We start from the raw sequence: 24261 nt of genomic DNA, 5'->3' as shown, positions 1-24261 counted from the left end.
GTCAATGATGGGTTTAGCTCAGTAACAATGAAGGCACAAAAGATTCACTCATGCATTCCAGCCAAACAAAGGCATCATCCTTTAAAATGGCTGCTACACAAGCTGTAGAAGTATTGGTCACCCTATCTATCAAACCACTTCAAATTTTCAACAGGCTTTGACAGTTATACGGTTTAATCCATAGGGGTTCTGGTAGTTGGTGACCAGCCTGTACAAAAGCTATGGGAGAAGAAGTGGACAGATTTTGTGACAGTTTGTGATAGTTATATCACAATTATTATTATTTTCACTTTCTTTTTTAGATGTGAGTGTTATAGGTGTGTGACAGACATCTTAGATGAGCTAGTGCTAGTCAGCCAAGAGCACCCAACGTCCCCTGTCGTCCCGACTTATCCAGGCCCCCCACCCCAGCCAGACCCTAACCAGCTGTCTAGCCAAGACGCTAAGGCCTATGTGAGTATCACTGGGTTTATCACCGTATGTGCCCCATCATCGCTACAATCTCACGTTAGACATTCTCTGTAATATCTTACAGGCCCAGTAGCATTTTATCAGCCGTAACGGAAACGGATACTTCTTGTGTCAAACTTCAAGGCACTTGTACCTACAATTTTTACAAGACAACCCTTGCACAAAGTGAACATAGGATTAGTACAAATACCCTTTGAACTTATTCCGCCTGTAATGGTATCATTCAGAGGAAAAGAATCATGGAAGGTGGTTTGAGAAAATGTGCCCACGGGCACATTTTTTTTGGGGGGGGCGGTAACAACAGAATCCAGTTATGAGACCCCAAAAATTGTGCATGCGTTTTCTCTGTGTTCGCAAAATGTATATTATCCACTGAGCTGAAACTTCAACAAGTGAATTGTTATGCACCCTTCTTAAGATTCCCAGCAATTTTGTTGCCTTAATAAAAAAAGGCACCAAATGCAAATGGTCCGATGTATTTTAATATTAAAGTTTGGCTACATACTTACACATACACCACCTTATTGCACTATTAAAGTTATGCCGTAATTGTTGCGTAAAGTCACAGAGTAACTTTTGTGAAACTTATCTCTCATCATGACTGTTTTTTTTTGTGGTTGATAATTTGTTTCTAGATGGAGGCAATGATGCAGAAGGCTTTGTCATGTGACGATGAGTTGTTCCACGTGGCGTTGTACGATTGGTTGATGGAGAAAGGACTCAAGGATCGTCTGCTTCAGGTATTGTGAGATCCCAGAGGGTTCACTGGCCCTAATCTTTGCTCTAGCAAAGATTGTTTAAAAGCCCATTCTTAACATCACATTCTTAACATAAATATCTGTGATAGTTTACCTATTCCTATTGGTTGAGAGCATGTCAGTTTGGTGGTTTTGAACCGCCATTCATAACTGGCTAAGACAGTTCCTTTTGGCCGAGAGCCAATCATGTGGATGGCTTTAAACAGTTCTTAAAACACCAACTGGTTTTATATACTTTATCCCTGCACTGCTGCGTTCTGTTCCACATCATGCAGTATGTGCCGAGTGCACCAACCTCAAAAAAAGGAGGTTTTTTTAGCACTACACGGATAATGACCCTCGCCTTTGGCTCGGGCCATTATCCGTGTCCCATATTTAAACACCTTTGAAAAGGGTTTAAAAGCTGGCTTAAAATAAACATGGCCCCTGACTTAGGACAACATATTTCTTCTTTCAATTTTGAGCTGTTGCCTCAAACTTTTAATCCTAAACTTCAACATGTTCACTCTTTTGTTGTACATTTTATATAACTTTGTGAACCTCCAAGATGCTCTAAACTCTTAATTTTGGTATAGCTGTTAGTTTGTGTAGAGATTGATTATAACAAGTAAGTTGGAACGGGACGACTGCCACTTGTTAGGAATTCTTTCAAAGGAGGGCAACATTTGTATTTGAATAATGAAGACTGCCCAAATTTTAGCCAAACAAGAAATATGGATATCATTGTATTTTCGCTTGAAAAAAAAAGATGGTAAATGGGTGTCGCAGGAAAATCTTCCTACATTTAAAGAATTGATCCACACTTCTTTTATTCCTTTTGATGATTTGTGCAAGCTGTTATCTCCCCCCCCCCCCCCCCCCCCCCCCCCCCCCCCCCCCCCCCCCCGCCTTTATTATCCCTCTGGCTTTCAAGGGGGATCTTGCGATATTGTATTCCTTCTGTTGTGTATGTGTGTCCATAAGTTCCATTTTGGTTAGGTTAACTGTTTAGTGCTGTCATATGAAAAGTCAGACTTCAATCTCAACCAAACTTGGTGACAATAATCTTTGGGTAGGGGCACTTCAGATGACTTAAGACATTTGAGGTTAAAGGTCATCTAGGGGTCAAGTGAGGTCATTATTGTCTTTGGTTATGTGAACTGAAAAGTGCTGTCATGAAAAGTCAAACTTAACTCTCAACCGAAATTGGTGACAATAATCTTTGTGTAGGAGGACTTAAGATGACTTGAGACATTTGAGGTCAAAGGTCATCTAGAGGTCATATGAGGTCATTGTCTTTTTTTTATTGGTTAGGTCAACTAAACAGTGTGCTAAATACAGGGGTGTGGAATCTCAGCTTTAAAGCTGATTTCAGCTTTTTTTGTTTTGGATTTCAGCTTTTTTCTCTCACTTGCTGTGTACAAAAGTATAGGAGATTTCCAAAGTTCAGCTTTTTTACACCTTTTTCAGCTATTTTCAGCTATTTTTATCAGTGGTCACTCACACCCCTGTAAATAACTGACTGTATAAATATGGCCAGCATGCCAGGGGGATCGAGCAAGTTTAATTTGCAGTATTTTGTTTCTGCTTGTAGATCACGTCTCCCTACGTGGAGCAGTACATGAAGCGTGCAGCCCAGTATTCCGCCGATAACCTACATGTCATGGATCTGCTGTGGAAGTACCACGAGAAGACGGGCAACTACCCCGCCGCGGCCAGGATCCTGCTCAAACTGGCTGAGAGACACAGGTGAAATGGCTGGGCTCGTCTGAAGATAGCTTAAAGCTACAGTCCATCATTTGTAATGTGTGCATTTTGTTCGTTTGAAGCAACAAAAGAGTTCAAAATCTAATGAAGGATACTGAGCAACTAACCTGATGAAGTTTCAGCTAAGCTTCAGCTGTACCTTCCGAGAAAAACAGCATTCTAAGATCTCAATTTCAAATCAAAAGTTACTGAATCATGTTTTGAATTGTTTTGAATTGCAGCTATACGCGACGTAGCGCACTGATCCGACGAATTATAACAACCGCGCGCGCGTGTGCATCGTTCCAATACTTGTGCGCGCTGCGCTGAATAACAAAACGAACTACTAATTTTAATTTTCCTACGGTGCTTCTTAAGAATCACCGTTGGAAATGCCTTCTTTCGTTGATTACTTCAAAATGACAGCTTCCCAGAAAGAATAATTTCACAGGGAGTTTAGTTCCCTTACTATCTTTCAACCAAGTTTGTTTTTCAACAATAATTACGCCAGTTACTTTTTGGATGGCTGCAAATGATGGACTATAGCTTTAAATGCATATAGGATCATTTGCTGTTCATGCATTTTGTTTGTTTCCAATAATAACACCACTCCAAATCCAAAGAAAAATGTTCAAAACCTAACCTGTTGAAGTTTCAGCTCAGTGGATATTACACTTTTCGTGAAAACAGTGAAAAACCATGCACTCCACTTCGATCACAAAACCTGATTTTGTCTTTATTTCCAAAAATCAGACAATTGACTGATCGCTGGAAATCACCTACATTTCTTGATTTGTTGTAAATGAGAGCAAGCCAGATTGTATAATTTCGCATTTCACATTTTGAGAAATAACTCTCCTATGCAAACATACATTCTTTGCTAAGTTGTCCTTTCAGTCAAAATCAGTTAAGTAGCTGTTTTTAAAGGTTAAGTGCTCCCTGCCTGCATAAAGCAGGATTGACTGGCTGTGACTGTTTATGTAACTTGATGCAGCTATGCTTTGACTGTAGTTGATTGATAAGCCAGCTGTTCATACCAATTGCCTGCTTTTGTCTGCTGACTGAATTTGACTTGTCACAGTGCTTGCTTGAAATATAATCTGACTGTTGTTGACCTGCCTGTGTAAAAGACAAGGCAGGGGAAGTGGATGGAATTTTTGACTGTCTGTGACTGTTAAAACAGTAGGAGGGTGAATGTGTTTATTTGATTGCCTTTCTCCATTTTTTTCCATGGTTTTCAGCACTGATGTAAAATTACAACAGCGTATTGAATACCTGTCTCGAGCCGTCATGTGCGCCAAGAGTAGTAACCTGAGAACGAGTACCAGCAGTGAAGGGGAATTCCTGCAAGAACTGGAAGAGAAATTAGAGGTCAGATACCCATACAACCAAGTTACCGGCAAGGAACAATCCACATACAATGAAGCAAAAAATTGTATTCCTGCCAAATGGATTGAATAGTGACCTAATAACAGGCCTATGGAGTACCGAAATGAATATGTCACGCGCACAAAATGTGTGTGAAAGACATTAGCACGTGATTCATCCCATGAACCAATACGCGGGCGTACTTCATTCGTTTGCACTACACTTTCTGGTTCTAAATGACGTCATACTTCTGTACTCTATTTCTTACATACTAGAATGATGTTATTGAATCTTATTATATAATTTTTATCAGCTTATTTTGATACTTAAGATTTTGAGCACTGTTGTTGCTTCAAATGAAAATGCACAAAAACAAAAGGATCCTATGTACCTTTAAGCATATCTGATACATAGTTGGACAAAACGAAATCCCCTTAGAAATTGCTACGAGATATGACTTTTTTTGTCATATGTTTCAGATGGTGTCATTTCGTTCAGACAGTGGCCCTTTCGTTCCAGGATTAACTCAAGTTACTGTAACAATTTTGTACACCGAGACAACATCTCTGCCAAATTTAAAGGGGTCAGTGAAGATAAAATTGTCCCAATGTGTATACAATGAAGGCTGTTCAATAATTCACACGGATGCGAAGCAAATTCTCCGCAGTTGAAATGTGTTCAACTTTTTGTGAATTCGCAGCGGGAAAACTTGCCATGGCATCCAGAATTTGCATTTCCTTTTGGGGGAGGGGGAGTGTGAACCTCCCTTGACTACGTATTGTTGATACTGAAAGTTAATTTGTGGACTCACACAACATGTAATTGTACCAAAATCTGTGACATCTCACTTAGACCCATCACACAATGATGTTGTGATGTTGTAAAGGCAGTGGTGTGAAATCTCAGCTTTAAAGCTAATTTCAGCTTTTTTTGTTTTGGATTTCAGCTTTTTTCCTTCACTTGCTGTGTATATAAGTAAAGGAGATTTCCGAAGTTCGACTTTTTACACCTTTTTCAGCTGTTTTCAGCTATTTTTATCGGTGGTCACTCACACCCCTGAAAGGGCAGGGATAATTGTGGAGCGCTGTGGCCTCGTGGTTAAGCAGGTAAAGCTGCAGGTTGTGTTTTCGAGTCCAGCCTGCGGTCATGGTGCGTGTGCCCTTGGGCAAGGCACTTTTTCACTCATTGCTTCTCTCCACCCAGGAGTAATTGGGTGCCTGTGAGGGCAGAGATGGTTGTTGTAATTGAATTAGCGTCCTTATGCCAAAAACAGGCTGCATGGAGCTGTATACTCCCCAGGGAGCTGATATGGTATTTGGGAATGTTTCATGGGCCCAGTGAGCAGGGGTAAAATAATGATGTTTGCTTTGAGCACCGGTCCTGGTGGATACATGCGCTTTGTAAATACCCACTATTATTATTTTTATTATTATTCTCCGTTCATCAGGTGGCTCGGCTGCAGTTACAGGTGTACGAGGCTATCGCACGTCACAGCACGGCAAACCCCAGATTCAAAGCTGCACTTATCAAGCTGAATGCAGAATTAGTGGATATTACCAAGGTAGGATCAGAGCTGTCTAAGTAAAGACCTGAACGATTGATGATTTGACATGGAATGACCCAAGTACAAAGATTTTGCCAAAGAAGCTTTGTACAGTAGAGGGATCAGGACAATTCCGGCAGGCTTAGAAAAGTTCAGGAAATAAGTTTGGATTTGGGATAATAGTTACTGTCACCCTGTAAAATTGATGGGAGTATTAAAGTAGAGGAAATGACAATCTGAATACACTTGTATACATGAAATATGACTGCTTGGCTAAGAGTTAGTCATGTGGAAAGAGTATGACGTGCCCACAACTTTGTTATGAAAGTGCTTGTCGAACATGCATGAACAACAATACGACATCTGGTAATAAATCAAGCATGCCTTGGGCTTCAAACCTTTTTTGTGTTAACTGTCATCGGCAACTCCAATTAAAAGTTACGCTGCCCTTTCAAAAGGTTGCACCTGGTTTGGATATTTAAAGGTACAGTCCATCAATTGTTATTTGTGCATTTTGTTCGTTCGAAGCAACAAAAGTGCTCAAGATCTAAAGAAGGGTGCTGAATAACTAACTGATGAAGTTTCAGCTCAGCTTCAGCTGTATATTCCGAGAAAAACAGAATTCTATGATCTGGATTTCAAATCAAAAGTTGCTGAATCATGTTTTGAATTGGGCCTGAATTCAGTGTCTGTGACACGTTCTCACTGAGCCGATTGCAGCTACGCGATGTTGCGCACTGATCTGGCGAATTAAAGCAACCGCACGCGCGTGTACATTGTGTCAACGCTTGCGTGCTTCGCCGAATAAAAAATACGAACTTCTAATGGAAATTTACAAGGGTGCATCTTTAGACACATCGTTGGAAAGGCCTTAATTCGTTGATTTCTTCAAAATGACAGCATGCCAGAAAGAATAATTTCACAGGGAGTTTAGTCCCGTTACTATCTTTCAACCAAGTATGTTTTTTAACAATAATTGCGTCAGTTACTTTTTGGATAGCTGCAAATGATGGACTGTAGCTTTAAACCTCCAAAATGGAACTGGATACCCGCCATTTTCAGTTCATTACCAAACTAATTTCCGTAATCTTCATTGACAGTTGTATGGAGACTTTGCTGACGTGTTTGATCTGTACGAATGCCAGCTCGCTATCGTTCACTGCGCCGGTCACTACGACCAGCAACTGGTTCAGTCGCTATGGCAACAAATCATTGACAAAGGTATAATTGTTTTTTTTTCTAATACTAATGTTTTGATGGGAGTACTTGTGAAATATTAACAATATAATATTTGAATAAAATGTCCATGTGGTCAAGTCTTGTTTAAAGGGAAGATACAACATTTGCAAACATCTTAAAATGAAATGATCAAATTATCACAAAATACCTTACTGGATTGTTAGGGAATGACAGTCTAAAGCATGCTTTAAAATTGTGGCTCCTGGTGTGCTGACGTTTTCAACAAAAAATGGTATTTTTCCAACGCTGGTCAGCCGACTAGTGTTGGAGAAAACTGGCTTTCTTTCAAAAACTGCTTGCAAACTCTTTGCTGCAAAACTGCAAAAACTATTTGCAATTGATTACACACCTGTGAAGGGGTACAAGCCTGCTAAACTGATTCTCTGACCTTACAATTCGCCAAAGTCTATAAATTCTCTGTTTCATCTTAAGTGGGGTCAGGGACCCAGGCCACAAGAACATGATTGGTTTTCTTGGTTTTTCCAGCATTTACAAGCCCAAAACATTAAACAAGTCATATTAACAATATTTGCCATAACATACTTATCCTCCCAATCCATTTATTTCTGAAAATTGAAGCAAAAGCAAATGTTGTACATTCCCTTTAATGTACCCTAAAAGAAACTTTTATTTTTGTCACAAGTTATACCTTTAATGGGGAGATACCGGACATTAGGGAGACATTTCAGTGTCTCCCTAAAGTCACAACTCTATTTAGAGGCAAACTTTACTGTCTCAGATAGGCTAGATCGATTACTCGTGGTCCCAAAAAAATAATATACCAAAATTTGTGGGTGTAGGATAAGGGAAATTGGGGTAAGGGGTCATTAAAGGGAATGTACAACATTTGCTTTTGCTGCAATTTTCAGAAATAAATGGATTTGAAGGATTAGTATGTTATAGCAAATCACGTTTTGGGCTTGTAGATGCTGATAAAACCAAGAAAACTATTCATGTACTTGTAGTCCGGTTCCCTGACCCCACTTACATAGCTGCCAACTATTACGAATTTTTTGTAATTATTGCGAATCGTTTGTTAAATTATGAAAATACGAATTGCCACTAAAAAATTACAAATTTCCCATTTTCTACCTAACGAAAAAAAAAATACTTGTAAAGTATCGTTTTTGCCCGAAAACTTCTGGCGAAATGTTACGATAATGGATGGACTGGTGACAAGTCTAATAAGCGATGCGGTCAAGCACCTGATAAACATTAATGCGGTGTGCGCAGTGGAGTACTTGAGGACCAGACTAAAAATATTTTTCAATGGTGCGTCATTATTTGTGCATGTGCACCTCGTGGATGATGTGTGGTTATGTGTACTACTTTTCAGTGACGATCGTGAGCACAATTGGTCGCTTATCGCCGGGATGAGACCCATCAGTGCGAGATTTTGATCATGGAATTTAATAAGAGTATGGTTGGAAGAATTGGTAATAGAGTTTGAGTTTATCACAACGTCCAGAAAAGATAAATCAGCATGCGTTTGCAAGGTATGTTGGCGGGATATTTCTATTGCATATGGTGGCCCTAAATCATTGATTGTGTGTAAAAACATACGATAACATCGATAGCATACATCTCAATACAATATGCGCTCATGTTATTATTGTCATTATGTATTGACTTCAACAAACAAATACAGACAGTAAAACCAAATTAATTTTTAAAAAAAAATTATTAAATTTTTAATTTTTTATTTTTTTTTAAATTTATCCCATGGCCTACAGTACATTTTTAATCACAACAAGAAGGGTATGCACATGTATGTGTACATGTAAACCATGTACATTATGTACCTGTACTCGATGTTGGTAAAGCTGGTACATACACTGTTAATATACAAGCAGTTGAAAATGACTGCGCAGGTTGATTACTAATTGGGATTTTGAAAAGTTGGCAGCTATGCACTTAAGATGAAACAGAGAATTTACAGACTTTGGGGAATTGTAAGGTCAGAGAATCAGTCTAGCAGGCTTGTACCCCTTCACAGGTGTGTAATCTAGTGTAAAGAAAATAACTAATTATGGAAAATTAGAAGCAGTTTGAAAAATACAATTTTTTTAAAATGTCAGCACACCAGGAGCCACGATTTTACAGGATGCTTTAGACTGTCATTCCCTAACAGTCCAGTAAGGTATTTTCTGATAATTTGATCATTTTGTTTTGGGGCGTTTGCAAATGTTGTATCTTCCCTTTAAAGTTGGAAAAATTTAGGCTCCCTGAGGTACCATTTTCCGTAATAATAAATATTCTAGTAATTATTGCGTGTTAGCAAAACAGTGCTTATTATAATCTACGATACTTAGCATTATGATAATTAGGTAATATTTATGATAATTGTGATAGATTTTTGTTGCTGGTACCTGACTCACTGAGAGACTCATGCACTGACTGTCACTTGTGAATTAGACTTGCAAAAGTCTCCCTTTGAACAAAATAATTGGACTTTGTTGGTCGCAGAGAGTCAGCCTACAATCCTCTGAACAAATCTCATTGACTGATTGACTGACTAACTGACTGACTCATGGGCCATCAGCCTGGGGTTTGGTCAGTATCAAATCAGGGCATAAATGATTATAGTGCGCTTGCACAAGGTATACCGCCCCTAGAGTGGTAACAAGCATTTTGATGGACTTTTTGCAAAAAAAGGGTGATAACACCCAAAAAGCTGCCACCGCTGCAATGCTATCACATATTTTCCAACTCTGGAGGTGTATACCTTGCCAAAAATTGCTATGAGGATTATTCCCCTCGTTTGATACCACTGGCCAAAATTTTTGACCGAGGCTGATGGCCTATCACTCATTCACAGCCATTAACACCTGCAAAGTCCTCACCTTGCCCCCCAAAAATTGACCCACATGACTACCCAGCCCTTAGACCATATTGCTTTGAAACCAGCTTTACTAAGGTGTAAATAGATATTGCTATCGTCCCGTGTATTTTTTTGCCAATATGCACATTTGTGAACTGTCACCAGAAAATGAGCTGAAAGTCGGAAATTGCCATTTTGCAGTACAGTTGGGCAAACCAAAATCTGAAGGGGGATCAATTTTGTTTGTTTCAAGGTGAACCTTGATCTTAAAGCCCTCATTAACCTTTCTACACTTTTGTTTGTTCTGTCAAACATCTTTGAAACTTATTTTCATCCTGTTTTATTAGTTGACTGCTCACTCACTGTAACACAACTGCAGGATTTTTTATTGCCATTTTCTAAAGAATCAATTTTACCACTTCAAGTAAGTTGGTGGTCTACATTTCCGTTACTGAACTCAGTACCCCTGAATGTTATAGACCATTGGAAAGCTCTTGTTCTGCAGAATATAGATATTATTAGTTATCCCATGAGCACGAGTGGAACACGGAATAATGTAGTGCCTCTGTGTCCGGCCTTGTGGTATGTGGGACACAGACGCACTACATTTTCCGTGTTCCACGAGCGCGAGCGTGATAACGAATTTATCTTCAAGCAAACTTGACACGCTGTAAAGTTGGACCATCGCTTTACACGAACCTTTTAGCGGTTTAGCGCATGCAGCTGGAATGTCAGTGGCATCTTGGAATGGTGCAATACGCAGGGTGCGATATGGACCGTGCAATACAGCCTCATATCACACTGTTGTTGCCATGGATCGACCAATCAGGATCGAGGATTCAAGTTTAACTGAAGATAAATAAAAATCTAACTTTAAGCTCATTTTGTGGTGACAGGTCACATTTTATCTTCTCACCTAATATGGACTGAGATGTTTTTCCTTTTATTTGTTGCCATGATTTTTGTGTCCAGAGCTCAGTGAGAACATTGACAAACCAGCCGATGGTAGGATGACCATCCTTGCCAAGAAGCTTCAGGCGCTAGGACGCATATATTCTTCCTCAGAACGCTACTTCCCTTTAGGTAAGATTTTTTTTTCAATCCTTAGAGCCAGGGCGGTGGGGGGGGGGGGGAGAGGTGTTTTTACATTTTTTTTCAAAAACCCATGCATATTTATCTCAAACAAAGCCTTAATAAGTTTTTGGACCGATGTGTTGCACAGAATTCGACGGCAGTATAATAATACATTCAGACCACAAATATGAAAAGTCAATGAAAGAGTTACATTTTCTTGAACAGGGATCTGCTTCCATGATATGAAAGGGAATGGAGTTTCTCTTTACACATTTTCTCTTCCAAAGAAAGTCAAAAGAATTTCCCACACTAGGAAAAAATGTTCTCGCCTTTTCACACAAGTGGGAAAACATGTTCACGAAATGCAAAATGTGAATGCGAAAGCTAATTCTTTTCACAAAATTTCCCATTCCCATTCAGAGTGTTAACTTTGAATTTGCACTGTGCTACAGAAAAAGAAATACTTTATATTCTTGCAGACATTCAGATTCTAATGGATGGAAATGCGACATTTCACTTGTTTTCTCCACAATAAATTTCCTTTTTTTTTTATAACGTAGGGCTGTATATTTCCAATTTTTCATTTGTGCAAAAATTTCTGGGTTTTTTTTTTAAAGGAAAGTTAGGACTTTGACAATATTTGATTAACCCATTAGCATCTGCACGACATTGTATTACATTGTGTTTATTCTCTGAATCCATACAACCATTGAGTGTTGGGGGGTTTCGGGCGGTACAAGGGAGTAACAGGCAGGGCGGTTTGGGGCGGTACAGGAACTAATGGTTAAGCTTAAAGACAGAAAAGACTTTTCCTTAAATTGTTTGTACATTTCCGTCTGCCAGCATTTTTGATCCTGTACCTGGAGAAGAAAAGTTGTGAGTTGAGCTGGCATCCTTCCTGGGTATTTCGATGTTTCCTGGACATGGGCGTAGGACTTCCCAAGATGCTGTCTGTGTATGATGGGCACTTCAAGGCAAAGGTTCGCTGACTGATTCCATTAATTCCAGACTTAAAGAACAGCAGCCCATTTTCACGAAACTTTATGCAATGGCTTCACTCCATTTGGGTCACACTTGATTGCATATTAACTCTAACTCCCTAGGCCTTTTTGCTAGGATGTAGCCTCAAGCCGGCAAAATCATCAAATTGGCCTCATGGAAAAATAGCATATAGCCTCAATCCTGCAAATTCCAAAGTTGTGGGGTAGCGACTGAAAATGAACTATTTCCCCGGCTAAGTCTTGGAGCTTGTCATTGCACAACTTATCTAGGTGGTTCCAAGAAACTCACAGTTTTGTGTTTGAGGTAAATGAATAGCTATTTTACTCGTGACAGAATTTTTAGAGTTGCCGCGTGATTCCGAAGCAAGTTGGACAGAGCCATTTTCAAAATGACGGGCCGGTGTGATTCAACGACTATTTTGTGACCAAACAGAAATCATACACAAACAGCTGTCGTAATGTTATTATCCTCTTCCAAGAAAAGAAAAGATGTCAATTCTTTTTCCTGAATAAAACACTTTTGTTCCACAATTTGTGTACTACTTTTTAAAAGAATATGTGTAGTAGACGTATCAAAGATTACAAATATCATAAATATGAAAATTAAAAAAAAAAGTTTTCTTTCTTTTTTTCTCCACTATGGCCTGTGCCCAATTCCGTCTCGTTTTGCCAGAACACTTCACAGATGTGTACATTATTGATATCCATGTCTATTATTTGCAGGATCCTTTCTGGCAAACCTGTGCACAGCCGTTACATCTACTCATTGTCATCTGCGCATTGCTGAATACTTTTGCTGAATCAGCCAGCCGTGTCGCCATCCATGAAAGGTATTAACCCTTTCAACTCGTGTAAAATCGATCACCGGCGTTCAAAATAGTCAGAATATTGTATTTTGTGTTGGCATAAAAATCGTATTGATCATAATGATACTTGAATAATATACCAAATAATATGTCACTATTTATGCTAGGAAACATTTAGCAATAACTCAGTTGAAGGCATATTTTATTGAACTATACCAAAATAATTTTCGGTCTCTTGGAATAGTGAATAACTGATTGCATGGATTGCTTGAAAATGAAATATCAAATAAGTTCCTCATATACATAAATTTTGCACCAACCCTGCACTATTTGTGTCATTTTTGGTCGGTTACTATGACAACCATAAATGCACCCAATAGCTTTCTAAGGTGTTTTCTCATGAAACGAGAGTTGTATTTTGTAGTAATGCATTCAAAAGTCTCCTAGCAGTTTGATTTCTTACATTTTGGCCAAAAATCAACAAAAAAGGATTAAAACAACCCAAAATGTTGGTTTTTAAAATGGCCGCCATTGAGACGGGGGGTCATACTTGGATATTATTTGGATATTTATTGTAATTTACCATCTGCGTCCAGCCGGGCTTTCATGCGCATAATCGGACATATTCAAACCAAAGGGGAAAAATCATAGCTGACTACCACTGACAAAAATAAGACCACTTTTGAATTTCTTTATATTTTCAAACACCTTTGGATACAAATTTCTGATTTTGCAACTGTGTGTCTTAAGTTAAATATAAAAATTGATAAATTATTATGAATCTTATTTCTTTTTATATAAAAACTCCCCCCCCCCAAAAAAAACCCCTACCTTTATTAGGTAGAAAGAAATCTCATAGGTACATAAGTAATTCTAAATCCTATAATTTTCTTTGTGACCGACTGACTGTCACTTGTGACTTGGCCTGGTTGGTGGCTGGTGTTTGAGATCTGGGCAGTGCTATCATATAGGATTACCCCATAATGGGCTAAATCTAGCCCACTAGGTGACAAAGATGCATGAAAAGACTTCCAGTGAATAGCCATTCTGAATCAATCATATGGAATTCTGTGCACTTTGCCACCAGCTTTACTATGCTTGTCTTTTTTTTCAGACGTCAGTTCATCAATGTGTGCCTAGATGCCATCGCCAACTACAAAGTTGAGTTGGAGGCAACGACCGGCATGCCACAGTCCGTACAGTCCATCTTGAAGAACTTTAAGCAACTGCAAGCAAAATTGGATCGCCTTCAGATCGCAAAAACTTGAAGATGAAATTAAAAATCAAACCTAAAACCGAAATACATCAGGTAAAAAATCAGGTGTGGAATAAGATGCTGTACGTAAATGGTTTTTAGTGTCCCTTATAATATATGGATATTTTGTACGAGCGCCTTTTTTTGAAAGGAAACAAAAACGACCTCGACACTTCATAAACCGAAGTCAAAAAATCCTCTTAATTATAATAAAATTCTTAGTAAAATGATCTCATCAAAATCACCCATGATGTTTTCGATTATAAATTTGTATAAACAAAAAAATAGGTTATTTGTCTTTTTTGTGATGAATTACAAACAGCTTCCCCCCCCCCACCTGTATTTTTGTGATAGTCTCTTCAATGTTGATTTGGGGGCTAGTAATTTGCAGCAGATATTATTCCATAGGCCACTAGACCTCTGTAACAATTTGCTTCAATGGTTTAGTTTCCCTTTGTAACAGATACTTTTGGAGTTTTTTTGTATGAGTGCCTTTTTTTAAAGGAAACAAAAACCGATGTTACACTTAAGAAAGCATATGCCAGGTCTGGATATCAACTTAAAAAGGTAAAAAACAAGTGAACTCATCCAATTTACCTTTGATGTTTCCTATTATGTGTTTGTAAACTATACAGCTCTTGTTTTTTTTTCCCCCTTCATTTTTTCTGTAATTGATAACACACTGAGCATTCTTTTCTGTGTTTCTTTTTTTCTAATTTTGGCGTTTAAGCAATGATGCGGAAAAGCCTTTGTTTTTGTTCTCATTTTTTTTTCTTTCTTCTGTGAATGATTTTTGTCACAGCCATTTTGGGCATGTAACTTTGTCGTACACCATTCAAAGTTAGCATATGCATAGTCCCTATTAGCAAAGTTGTGTCCCGAAGAGTGACGTCACGATGATGTCATGTGACGTCATCTTAAAGGTGCGTTTTTCAGTGGCCTATATCTACGGAACTACAAGGCCCATTTGTTGAAACTTTGTATGTACATTTAATGCATTTTGTTCATGAAATTATCATTTAATACACGACTGCACATTGCCAAAAAAGCATAAATCCATAAGAAAAAAATTATAATGCGGAAAAGCCCTATGTTCTGTTCATCAAACAGACATAGTTCTTTTTTTTTCTCTTTTTTTATTGTCAATTGATTTGGTCCACAGATTTTGGGGAAAAGTGAACACTAGTGCATAGATGCACGAGTACAAATTTGACCAACGGCTTTTGTGTAAAATGCATCTGACCCGTCGCGCTTGGTTATTATTATACGCTTGGTGTGTGTGTTCTGTATAATTGTGTTGCCTGAGACCATTGTGTTGAAAAGAATATCCTGCACAGCTGGTGTAGTACGAAATTTGGAGTCTATAAAAAAAGGATTCGTTGTATTGTGTCGCGCATGCCTTAGTGGACATAATTACATGAAGGACAGTGACAGGTCACATGTGCGACCAGATTTTATAGGAGTCCAAATTTCATGCGACACTTTTTTGGGGGGTGTTGAGATGTTTGTGAAAGGTGGGGCCAAGGTCAGGGAGACAAAATGCAGGGGAAAAAAGAGTTGTGCTTCAATTTGTCCATAGAGTATGCAGTGTTGGTAGCGTAAGTAGGAAATGTCATTGTTTATTGTTGGTGCAGGGTTGCTGGTATTAGATACTGTTGTCTGTATTAATTTCATTATTCTGATGACTCCATATGGTACATGTACTTACATGATGTACAGTGACCAGTCCGTTCAGCTATTTCTTAAGCACTGGAAATATAATTTGTATTTTAGTTTGCATACAAACTACATGTAAATACTTCATGTTATGTGATCTGAGGTCTCTCAAAACCATGTTTCATATTTGATTTTTAGTTGCTTGCTACATGTAATGTAACATTAACATTTCAGAAAGGAAAAGAATGGAATAAAATTTGACGACTTTCATAAATTACCATCGTGCTTTGTTATTTCATAGCTTTTTTAAAGATAGAGTACATCATTTGCAGCTATCCAGAAAGTAATCGACAAAATGATTGTTGGAAAGCTACTTGGTTTAAGATAGTAATGGCACTAAACTTCCAGTGAAATTATTCTTTCTTGCAGGCTGTCATTTTGAAAACAAAACAAAACAATAAAAGGCCATTTCCAAATATGTGTCAAGTAACACATTTTTGGAAATTTCCGTTAGTAGTTTGTTTGTAATTTGGCAAATCCGTGAATGGGTACTAGCAAGCATTAACATGATGCACACACGCGTGTGGTTGCTATTATTTGTCAGTTCAGTGCCTGACATTGCTCAACTGCAATCAGGTGAATGCGAAAGTGTCCCGGAGGCTGATTTTGGGCGCGGCCCGATCCTAGAATAGTGTTTTCTCTGAATATGCAGCTTTGACAGAGCTAAAAGTTCATCAGGTTAGTTGTTGAGCACCCATCTTTAGATTTTGAGCACAAAGGATCTACATGTAGAGCCTACCTTTAAAGTGATTTATTTTCACAGAGGCGAAAATAACTCAAATTTATTCAAACATTAAACCAATAATTGCACAATAAATCTGATATAATAAACTAAAATATAACTGATAAAGCAAATGAACAAATACTTGGCAGCACCAGATGAGCTGAAATGAGAGTTGGTAATTTATACAAAATTTGCGAAGATACTAAAATATTACTTAAATTGTTTTTTTTTACTACAAAAAAATTGGGGGCTAGTCATCCTTAAAGCTGAATTGCAAAGGACGCGGCTACAACGTGGTCGAGCTGGCCGAAGGCATGTAAAGGCGCCTTAGGCTGCCGCCATAAAACCAATATATCACCTCGGAGCACAGCCAGAGATCAAACGTGTTTGACTTTTGCCAAGGGAAGAAAACCGGAGAGCCCGGAGAAAAAAACCTTGTGGCACAGGAGAGAATCAACGCATAACTCGACTCACATGTGGTCCGAGCTGGGAATCGAACCCGGTGGTGAGAGGCAAGTGCTTTAATACCCACTAGTCACCCATGCCACCCTAAATCACTTGCACAAACACAATCTTTTTTAAAGAGATCAGTTGTTTTGACGTTCACATTTCAGAAAACACCAGCTAGATCAGCTGATAAGTCATATAAAAGTAATCACTCTTCATGTAATAAATCTTAAAGTCAATATTAAAGTAAAAGATCTTAAATATCAAAAGTAATAAAACAAGATTTTAGCTTGTTCCTTCTCTTCCACTTGTAAAATTTCACCTCCACTTAATCCTGTCTTCTCGTCTTTTTTATAATCACGTGCACAAACAACATTTTTAAAGCAATCAGTTGTTAACCCCAAAATGGTTGGAAGGATGACATTTATAAGTCATTTGCAAAGTTGTAGTAACATCTTCAAAAGTCATCTTAAGTCTATCACTAGTCATCCACTCTCAAATGCGAATTGTGATTTGGAGCACCAAAAAAAAAAGAAAGAAAAAAGGCTTTGCCAACAAGATGTCTTCTGCGTTCTATACGATCACCACTTTGCTGTTGGTTCTGCATGGCAGGGATGATTTGTTGACCACTGGAAGGCACATCATCTGCAAAAACGCCACGAAAAACAGCCCGGCCAGGAAGTAGAATACTGCAGGGTAGCTGCCAGTCACATCAAAGATACCACCTATAATGAAAGGGCATGGTCGTTACAATCAGGTGAAATATAATTTATATTATTTGAAAAGAATTATGTAAAATGACTGGGTCGGGAAAGAGCCGACAGACCTTGAGCCTTGCAAGTGTCTCGGAGAGGAGTGTGGCCTAGTGGTTAGGGTTCCCGACTCATGATCAGAGGGTCAGGGGTTCGAATCCAGCCGCTGGCCGTATCTTGTGTCCTTGGGCAAGCCACTTCACCCAAACTAACCTCTCTCCACCCAGGAGTATAAATGGGTACCGGCATTAGCTGGGGAGTTACCTGCGATGGACTAGCATCCCATCCAAGGGGGGCAGGGGTTTAGAAATATTCTCAGTCGTTTCTTGCTACTGAAACCAGAGATAAACGATGGCCTGATGGGCCACATTGGCTTGTGACTTGATTCGATTCGGAAACTCGACTATGTCCATGTATTGGCGTTTTTGTTGTTACTTATAGTGTGGCATGTAAATTTAACATTTAACCTCGCAATAGAGATACATCTGTATTTTCAGATGTGCCAACTTAACATTAAGAAAAAAGATATATCTCTATTTTAAATAAAAATATCTCTACAGGTTGAGTCAAAAAGAAAGTGACCTTTAGGGCCTATTAATGATTTTTTTTTTTTAGCAATCAGATTTGATACATGAATAAACTCATGTCTCAAAAGAGCATGTTCTTCCACTCATCTGAAAACCAGAAAAGAATTACTAAAATTGAACCATGCTATCAGAAGTTATGCATGTTTTACTAAAAAGAATCTATTTTTTATAGCTGTTCATGGAATGCCATTGGAAGCTATTGAACTGAGTGAAATTTAAGCATTTGATTCAAAACTGAAACATCTTTTGTACCGTCAGATTTTGTGTTTTGAATATGAGGAACAAGTTAACTCTTTTTCCCCCCTGAAATATTGATGGCGATTTTTGTCTGTTTTCATTCATTCACGGAGGTGGGAAAACGTCCATGTTTCATTGTATTTAATGGGTATTCATCAACAGTAAATGATCAGTGGTGGACAGCTGAATTTTGAAATCTCTTTATCCAAATAGACATAACTTGGGAATACAGTGTGCAAATTACGTGAATTTTTTAGTTACTAGTCAATAACATACTTTATATTATGTTATTTATATGAGATTGAACGAGCCACATATTTTAAAAATATTTCATCTCATTCTGTCACTTTCTTTTTGAGATATGTAAGAGACATCTCTACTAGAAAAAGAGATATCTCTATTTTAAATAGAGATATCTCTAGCAGAAAAGAGATATCTATACTAGAAACAGAGATATCTCTATTAGAAATAGAGAGATCTCTATTTCAGGATTAAGTGTTAAATTTGCACGCCGTATTCTAGACCAATCAAGGCATGTTGTTATTTTCATCATGAAGGCCCCCTTCAATGGCGAAAGCATTGTGTCAGCTATTGTTCAAATAATCTATAACGGGGCAATTGCTTTGCACATTAGCGTACACAGTGGTTTCTCCATTAAAGGGGGCCTCATGGGTTTGCAGTGATTACGTGCCCGGATTCGTCTACATGTATATGGATTTTAGAAAAAAAGGAGAAACGAACCTGTCATTATCGGGCCGACCAAGTCCCCGATACCATTGATGCAATAGCAAATCCCTATGCCAGCTCCAATGTTATCTTTCCCAACGAATTTCGAGACAACTACTACGGTCAATGCTTGCATCACTCCAGTGAAGAATCCCATGATGACGCCCGATATGACAAAACTCCAGAAACTTTCAAGCTGGGTCAGTAATGTGCCGCCGCAGCAGATGAGTAATGCCGCAGCGTACACCTTAATGCTGGAGAATTTCCAGTTGACAAGGAATCCGCTGGCCAGACGCCCGAAGATGCTGGCAATGCCAAACGCGCTGAGCACGAGCGAAGATGCCTGATCCGAGATACCAATAGCTGATGCCCTCGGGAAGATAAAGACGATGTAGCAAATGTACGGCATGTTCGCCAGCAGGTTGATCCAACAGAAGAATGTAAAACTGCAGTTGCTCAGAAACAAGTCTAGCCCGAGGGATTTGGCAATACTCGTGATTAGTGACGGACACTTGCGTTGTTGCTTTAATTTGACACGAGGCCGACGCGTTGTCGGTTCATCGTGTTGTTCTTGATTGAGTTGTTGCATTGGAATCGTTGTGTAACTACCAACGCGTTCCGACTGTTCGCCGACTTTTTTGAGGGACTTCAGAGGACGAAACAGCGCACCGCCGACGCAGATGTTGCAAGTGATCCCTGCGGTAATCAGCATGGTTCCTCTCCATCCGTAGGTGTCCAGGAGAAGCTGCAAGAGAAGCGGCGACACAACCAATCCTACCCCGACGCCCGCGCTGGCCACGCCGACAGCAGCTTTGTAATACTTCTTGAAGCGCTCCGCCACTGCAACTAATCCAGAAACCATTACCAGTCCTAAGCCAAATCCTAAATTGAAACAAAAAATCATTAGTAGAACATACATGCATTTGAAATTGTACCGGTCCAGATCCCTAGACAAGCACAGTCAAACCGCCAAGGCAGTCACGCTTTCAACAAGATGAAGCAAATTCAGTCTTGCACTGATATCCGAGAACGTTCCGAGCATACCTCACGCACACGCATCAGCTTAAAAACACCACGTGAAGTATGCTCGGAATCTCTCGGAAAGCAGTGCCAAACTTCCCGAGACTGGATTCGATTCATCTTGTTCATCAAGTGTCCTCCACTGTTTCCACAAAGGCGTAGCGTAACAATCCACATGATAATCTGATAATTTGGGGGAGGATTTATGACTCACCTGCCACCATAAACAAAGCGTACATCTGGTAGATGGTCCGCGCCCAAGCACTGATGAAGAGACAGGCTGCTGTCGTTGACCCGCCGAGGATCATCGTGCCACGGCTACCCAAACGACGACAGATAATGGCACCTACTGGACCTGGGAAAATCACAAATGGATTTGGGGATGAGGGAATATGTTTTCACTTGGAATCGGTTCTGGTTCTACTTCGGTTTTTATTTTTAGAAGAGATGAGATGGAAAATTGCAGGCCGCCCAGAAGAATTTAGGGTGAGGATTTCTCCTGGATCCCGAAGTGGCTTTTTGGCACTTTGGGTCTGTTTTGGGGGTAAAATCTGATGATTTTGGTGGGCGATGAGTGCGCGATGAGTTGTTTGGAGTCCCATGAAAGGTCCGCTCTAGGACTCTACTATTGCCAGATCATAATCAAATGTTAAAAAAGGTGCTGAAGAGTCCTATATACTCGAACTAATCTACAAGATACAACTATAAATCTTACATATGAAGTGTGCACAGGCGATAACAATGCTGGCTAGCGCTCCAGTCATGGCGGCACTGCTGTCAAATTCACCCTTCAAGCTTGAATACAGCACCCCGACGCATCTTGTCATGCCCGCACACAGAAAGAAGCACATGCTGGTTGCGATGACAACAACAAATCCCCAACCCCCGTCCTGGGCACTGTCTGGCTTGGCCATTATCTACGAAACATATTCATTTAATAATAAACAGTAAATAAATTTTAAAATAGAGGGTGGATTTACCAAGACGGCAGACGGATTCTTGCATTTTCTTGATCTCTTTTGCCGATACAAAATTGTGTCCAAAGGCAAAGGAGCTGTATTCCTTTCTACAAAGGTCGAGCTACAATATTGTTGGAAACAAATAAAAAGACAAAATATTGGTAATCGTGTAGTATAAATAAGGATGTTGGAAAGAAAGTTGCAACCCGACGCCACATTTTGCTTCATCAGTCCTTGCGAACAAGGACATGAATCACAGGGACTGAGAAACATTTCCAATTTTGTTAGGAAATACATGATGTAGGCCTGAGACTAGGGCTAGTCTAGTCCTACCCCTAGAACTAAAGGGTAAGGCGATAAGTTGGGTCCAAGTTACTCGGACTAGGGTATTATGCGTCGTATCAATTGTTTCCCCCACCCCTCCCCTCCCGGGCTGCCCCACCCAAGACGTGGGGATTGTCACTTTTGAAGTGACAAAATCCCCACCCCTCGGGCAAAATTTAAGTGACAATCCCCGACCATGCCCCTACTTTACATACGAAGGGAGCAGTAGTGATTGCCTTTCCAGTATACGCCTATATTAACAATGTAATTTGAGTGACCAAAATCCCCACCCTGGGGCCTGAAAAACGTGATCAAATCCCGACATCAGACCTGGGGTAGCGGGGGGGGGGGGGGGGGGGGGGGGGGGGGGGACATTTGATAGGCGCATTACACGTAATACCCATAGTTAATTCTAGCATGGAACTAGTCCAAGTAACTTTGACCCAATTAACTTATCGCCTTTTATGCTTTTTAAACATTCCGACATGATCTGTTGCCAGCTCAGCTCATTTCCAGATGCTAAAAAGATGCTAAATTTGACCATGGAGCTATAGCTCCCGCAGTCCCGGCATGATTTGATGACCATGGAGATATTTTATTTCTCCATGATTTGACGAAGTTTTACATTTTCGGGTGCATGTTCCACTTTAGCCCCATAAATGTGGCCTATATTTACTGGACTACCTCCGTAAACATAGGCCACACATCCACATGTACAAAAACGTGTCGCTGACTTTGCCAAATTTTGATTTTCGCATTTAGGCTTAGTTTATTTTTGCTTTAGAAGCATACTCATACGAAAGCCCATTAGCGCCACTGCAAGTATATATGTTGCGGATTATTTAATTCGTTATTACGGATTACTAATTCGTAATAACGGATTATTAATTCGTTATTACGGATTATTTAATTCGTTATTACGGATTACTAATTCGTTATAACAGATTATTTAATTCGTTATTACGGATTATTTAATTCGTTATTACGGATTACTAATTCGTTATAACGGATTATTTAATTCGTTATTACGGATTATTAATTCGTTATTACGGATTATTAATTCGTTATTACGGATTATTAATTCGTTATAACGGATTATTTAATTCGTTATTACGGATTACTAATTCGCTATAACGGATTATTTAATTCGTTATTACGGATTACTCATACGTTCTGAGTCATTACTCGGCAAGTATGGCACAGGAGTGCAAACGCGCGGTTGTATGCAAAGATAGCGCCGCCTAGCGGCGTCAGTAACATAGGCCCCTGGTCACGTGCTCTCCGTAATAACGAATTAATAATCCGTAATAACGAATTAATAATCCGTAATAACGAATTAAATAATCCGTAATAACGAATTAATAATCCGTAATAACGAATTACATAATCTGTAACATATATACTTGCAGTGGTGCTAATGGGCTTTCGTATACTCACCCTCTTTATAGGCTAATCAGAAAGTGCTGCCTTTTTCAGATGTTTATTTTTCGGGAAATTTCCAGATTTATTTTTACACGTTTGCGTATCAAAATTGCAACATGAAATTTCACAAAAATTAGACATCTGAAAAAGGCAGCACTTTCTGACTGGCCTATAAAGAGGGCGAGTATGCTTCTAGTTCTAAAGCAAAACAATCCTACAAACTAAGCCTAAATGTGAAAATCAAAATTTGGCAAAGTGCGACACATTTTTGTACATGTGGATGTGTGCATGGCCTATGTTTACGGAGGTAGGCCTAGTCCAGTAAATAGGCCACATTTATGGGGCTAGTTTCAATTGTGGCCTTTATTTACGGAGGCAGTAATTCTTACCCCTGCCCTGCGAGAGTGTTTTACATTTGCGAACTAAGTTATGGAGTTCCCGAGGCCAGCTGCATGACTGCACCAGTTGATACCAACATGGAGGTAGAATCTACCTCCATGATACCAAACACAGAGCTAGCATTTTTTAGTAGCAAGTATATAGTCGTGTTCCCTAACGTGGCGCACTTCGAAGCTTACCCAACTTTCCTCGTGTAGTGTTGCCAAACCTCTTTGTTGATAAACCTCAAATTCACGCAGTGAAATACTGGTACTTTTACCTTTTTAATGCTTGCTATTTAACCTCTGTGAACAATTTCGGTTTCATAAAATTTAATCCGAAATGCAAAAACGGTCGCGTCCGGAAATTGGGCACAAATTGGCGGAGTGCACGGTTCCCTAACGTGGCGCACTTGAATAAATCTCAGAACCGTGACATTCCAAATTAACATTTAAGAATTTCTGTAAACTTGACAAATTCTGATAAATCATTATTATCTTTACTTACAAACCCAGCCAGATGTTTGTCAGAAAATTATTTTCTTATTTTTCGGGGCATTTTCAAAGGGTTCACTTTGCACTTGAAAATAAAACCGGAAACTCACGCCAAAATAATTTTTTCTTTAATAACTTTGTAACGGGTAAATAAACTCGCGATTTATGAACGGGAGTGTTTAGAACTTTCTGTGAAATTTCAGTTAAAACTTTTGCTCTAGCTAGGCGCTACAGGCGAAAAATCAAAGTGCGCCACGTTAGGGGCCGCGCCACGTTAGGGTACATCAACAATATCATTATGCATATTTTAGCACGACTACGTGGCGTGGTGCGGTTTGACCTTGGCCGGCTAGCTAGCTAGGCATGTTCAAGTTCATGAAGTAAAAGTGAGTGATAACGTTCAACATAAAACAT

At 39.3% G+C, this 24261-nt stretch overlaps 2 protein-coding genes across 5 annotated transcripts in view; one reads left to right on the top strand and one right to left on the bottom strand.

The window, feature by feature from the left end:
* The window catches only part of LOC119723100 (nuclear pore complex protein Nup155-like), a 42177-nt gene extending 26183 nt beyond the window's left edge, over positions 1-15994 (top strand). For both annotated transcript variants that reach the window (XM_038193623.1, XM_038193624.1), the window contains 10 exons: positions 303-453; positions 1107-1211; positions 2803-2957; positions 4196-4325; positions 5770-5883; positions 6966-7086; positions 10898-11008; positions 11843-11979; positions 12724-12830; positions 13921-15994. In XM_038193623.1, coding sequence (XP_038049551.1) covers positions 303-453; positions 1107-1211; positions 2803-2957; positions 4196-4325; positions 5770-5883; positions 6966-7086; positions 10898-11008; positions 11843-11979; positions 12724-12830; positions 13921-14074 — 1285 coding nt within the window. In that variant the 3' untranslated portion in view covers positions 14075-15994. The remainder of the gene's footprint in view (positions 1-302; positions 454-1106; positions 1212-2802; positions 2958-4195; positions 4326-5769; positions 5884-6965; positions 7087-10897; positions 11009-11842; positions 11980-12723; positions 12831-13920) is intronic.
* Positions 15995-16500: 506 nt separating this feature from the next.
* On the bottom strand, positions 16501-23652 carry LOC119723101 (monocarboxylate transporter 12-like). 3 transcript variants are annotated; one of them, XM_038193627.1, is made up of 5 exons: positions 23634-23652; positions 20986-21187; positions 20485-20625; positions 19266-20132; positions 16501-17673 (listed from the first exon to the last, which is right to left on the bottom strand). In XM_038193627.1, exons 2-5 carry the CDS (start codon positions 21182-21184, stop codon positions 17522-17524), a joined length of 1359 nt encoding a protein of 452 aa, XP_038049555.1. In that variant the 5' UTR covers positions 21185-21187; positions 23634-23652; the 3' UTR covers positions 16501-17521. The 3 variants fall into 3 exon arrangements, with proteins under 3 accessions (XP_038049555.1, XP_038049554.1, XP_038049553.1); XM_038193626.1 differs by lacking the exon at positions 23634-23652 and adding an exon at positions 23554-23603; XM_038193625.1 differs by lacking the exon at positions 23634-23652 and adding an exon at positions 23365-23542.
* Between the last annotated feature and the right edge of the window lie 609 nt (positions 23653-24261).

Source organism: Patiria miniata, unplaced genomic scaffold (assembly GCF_015706575.1).
Source record: "Patiria miniata isolate m_02_andy unplaced genomic scaffold, ASM1570657v1 HiC_scaffold_16, whole genome shotgun sequence".
In the NCBI taxonomy this organism is placed as follows: Eukaryota; Metazoa; Echinodermata; class Asteroidea; order Valvatida; family Asterinidae; genus Patiria; species Patiria miniata.
This window is presented reverse-complemented; position numbering and strand designations above follow the sequence as displayed.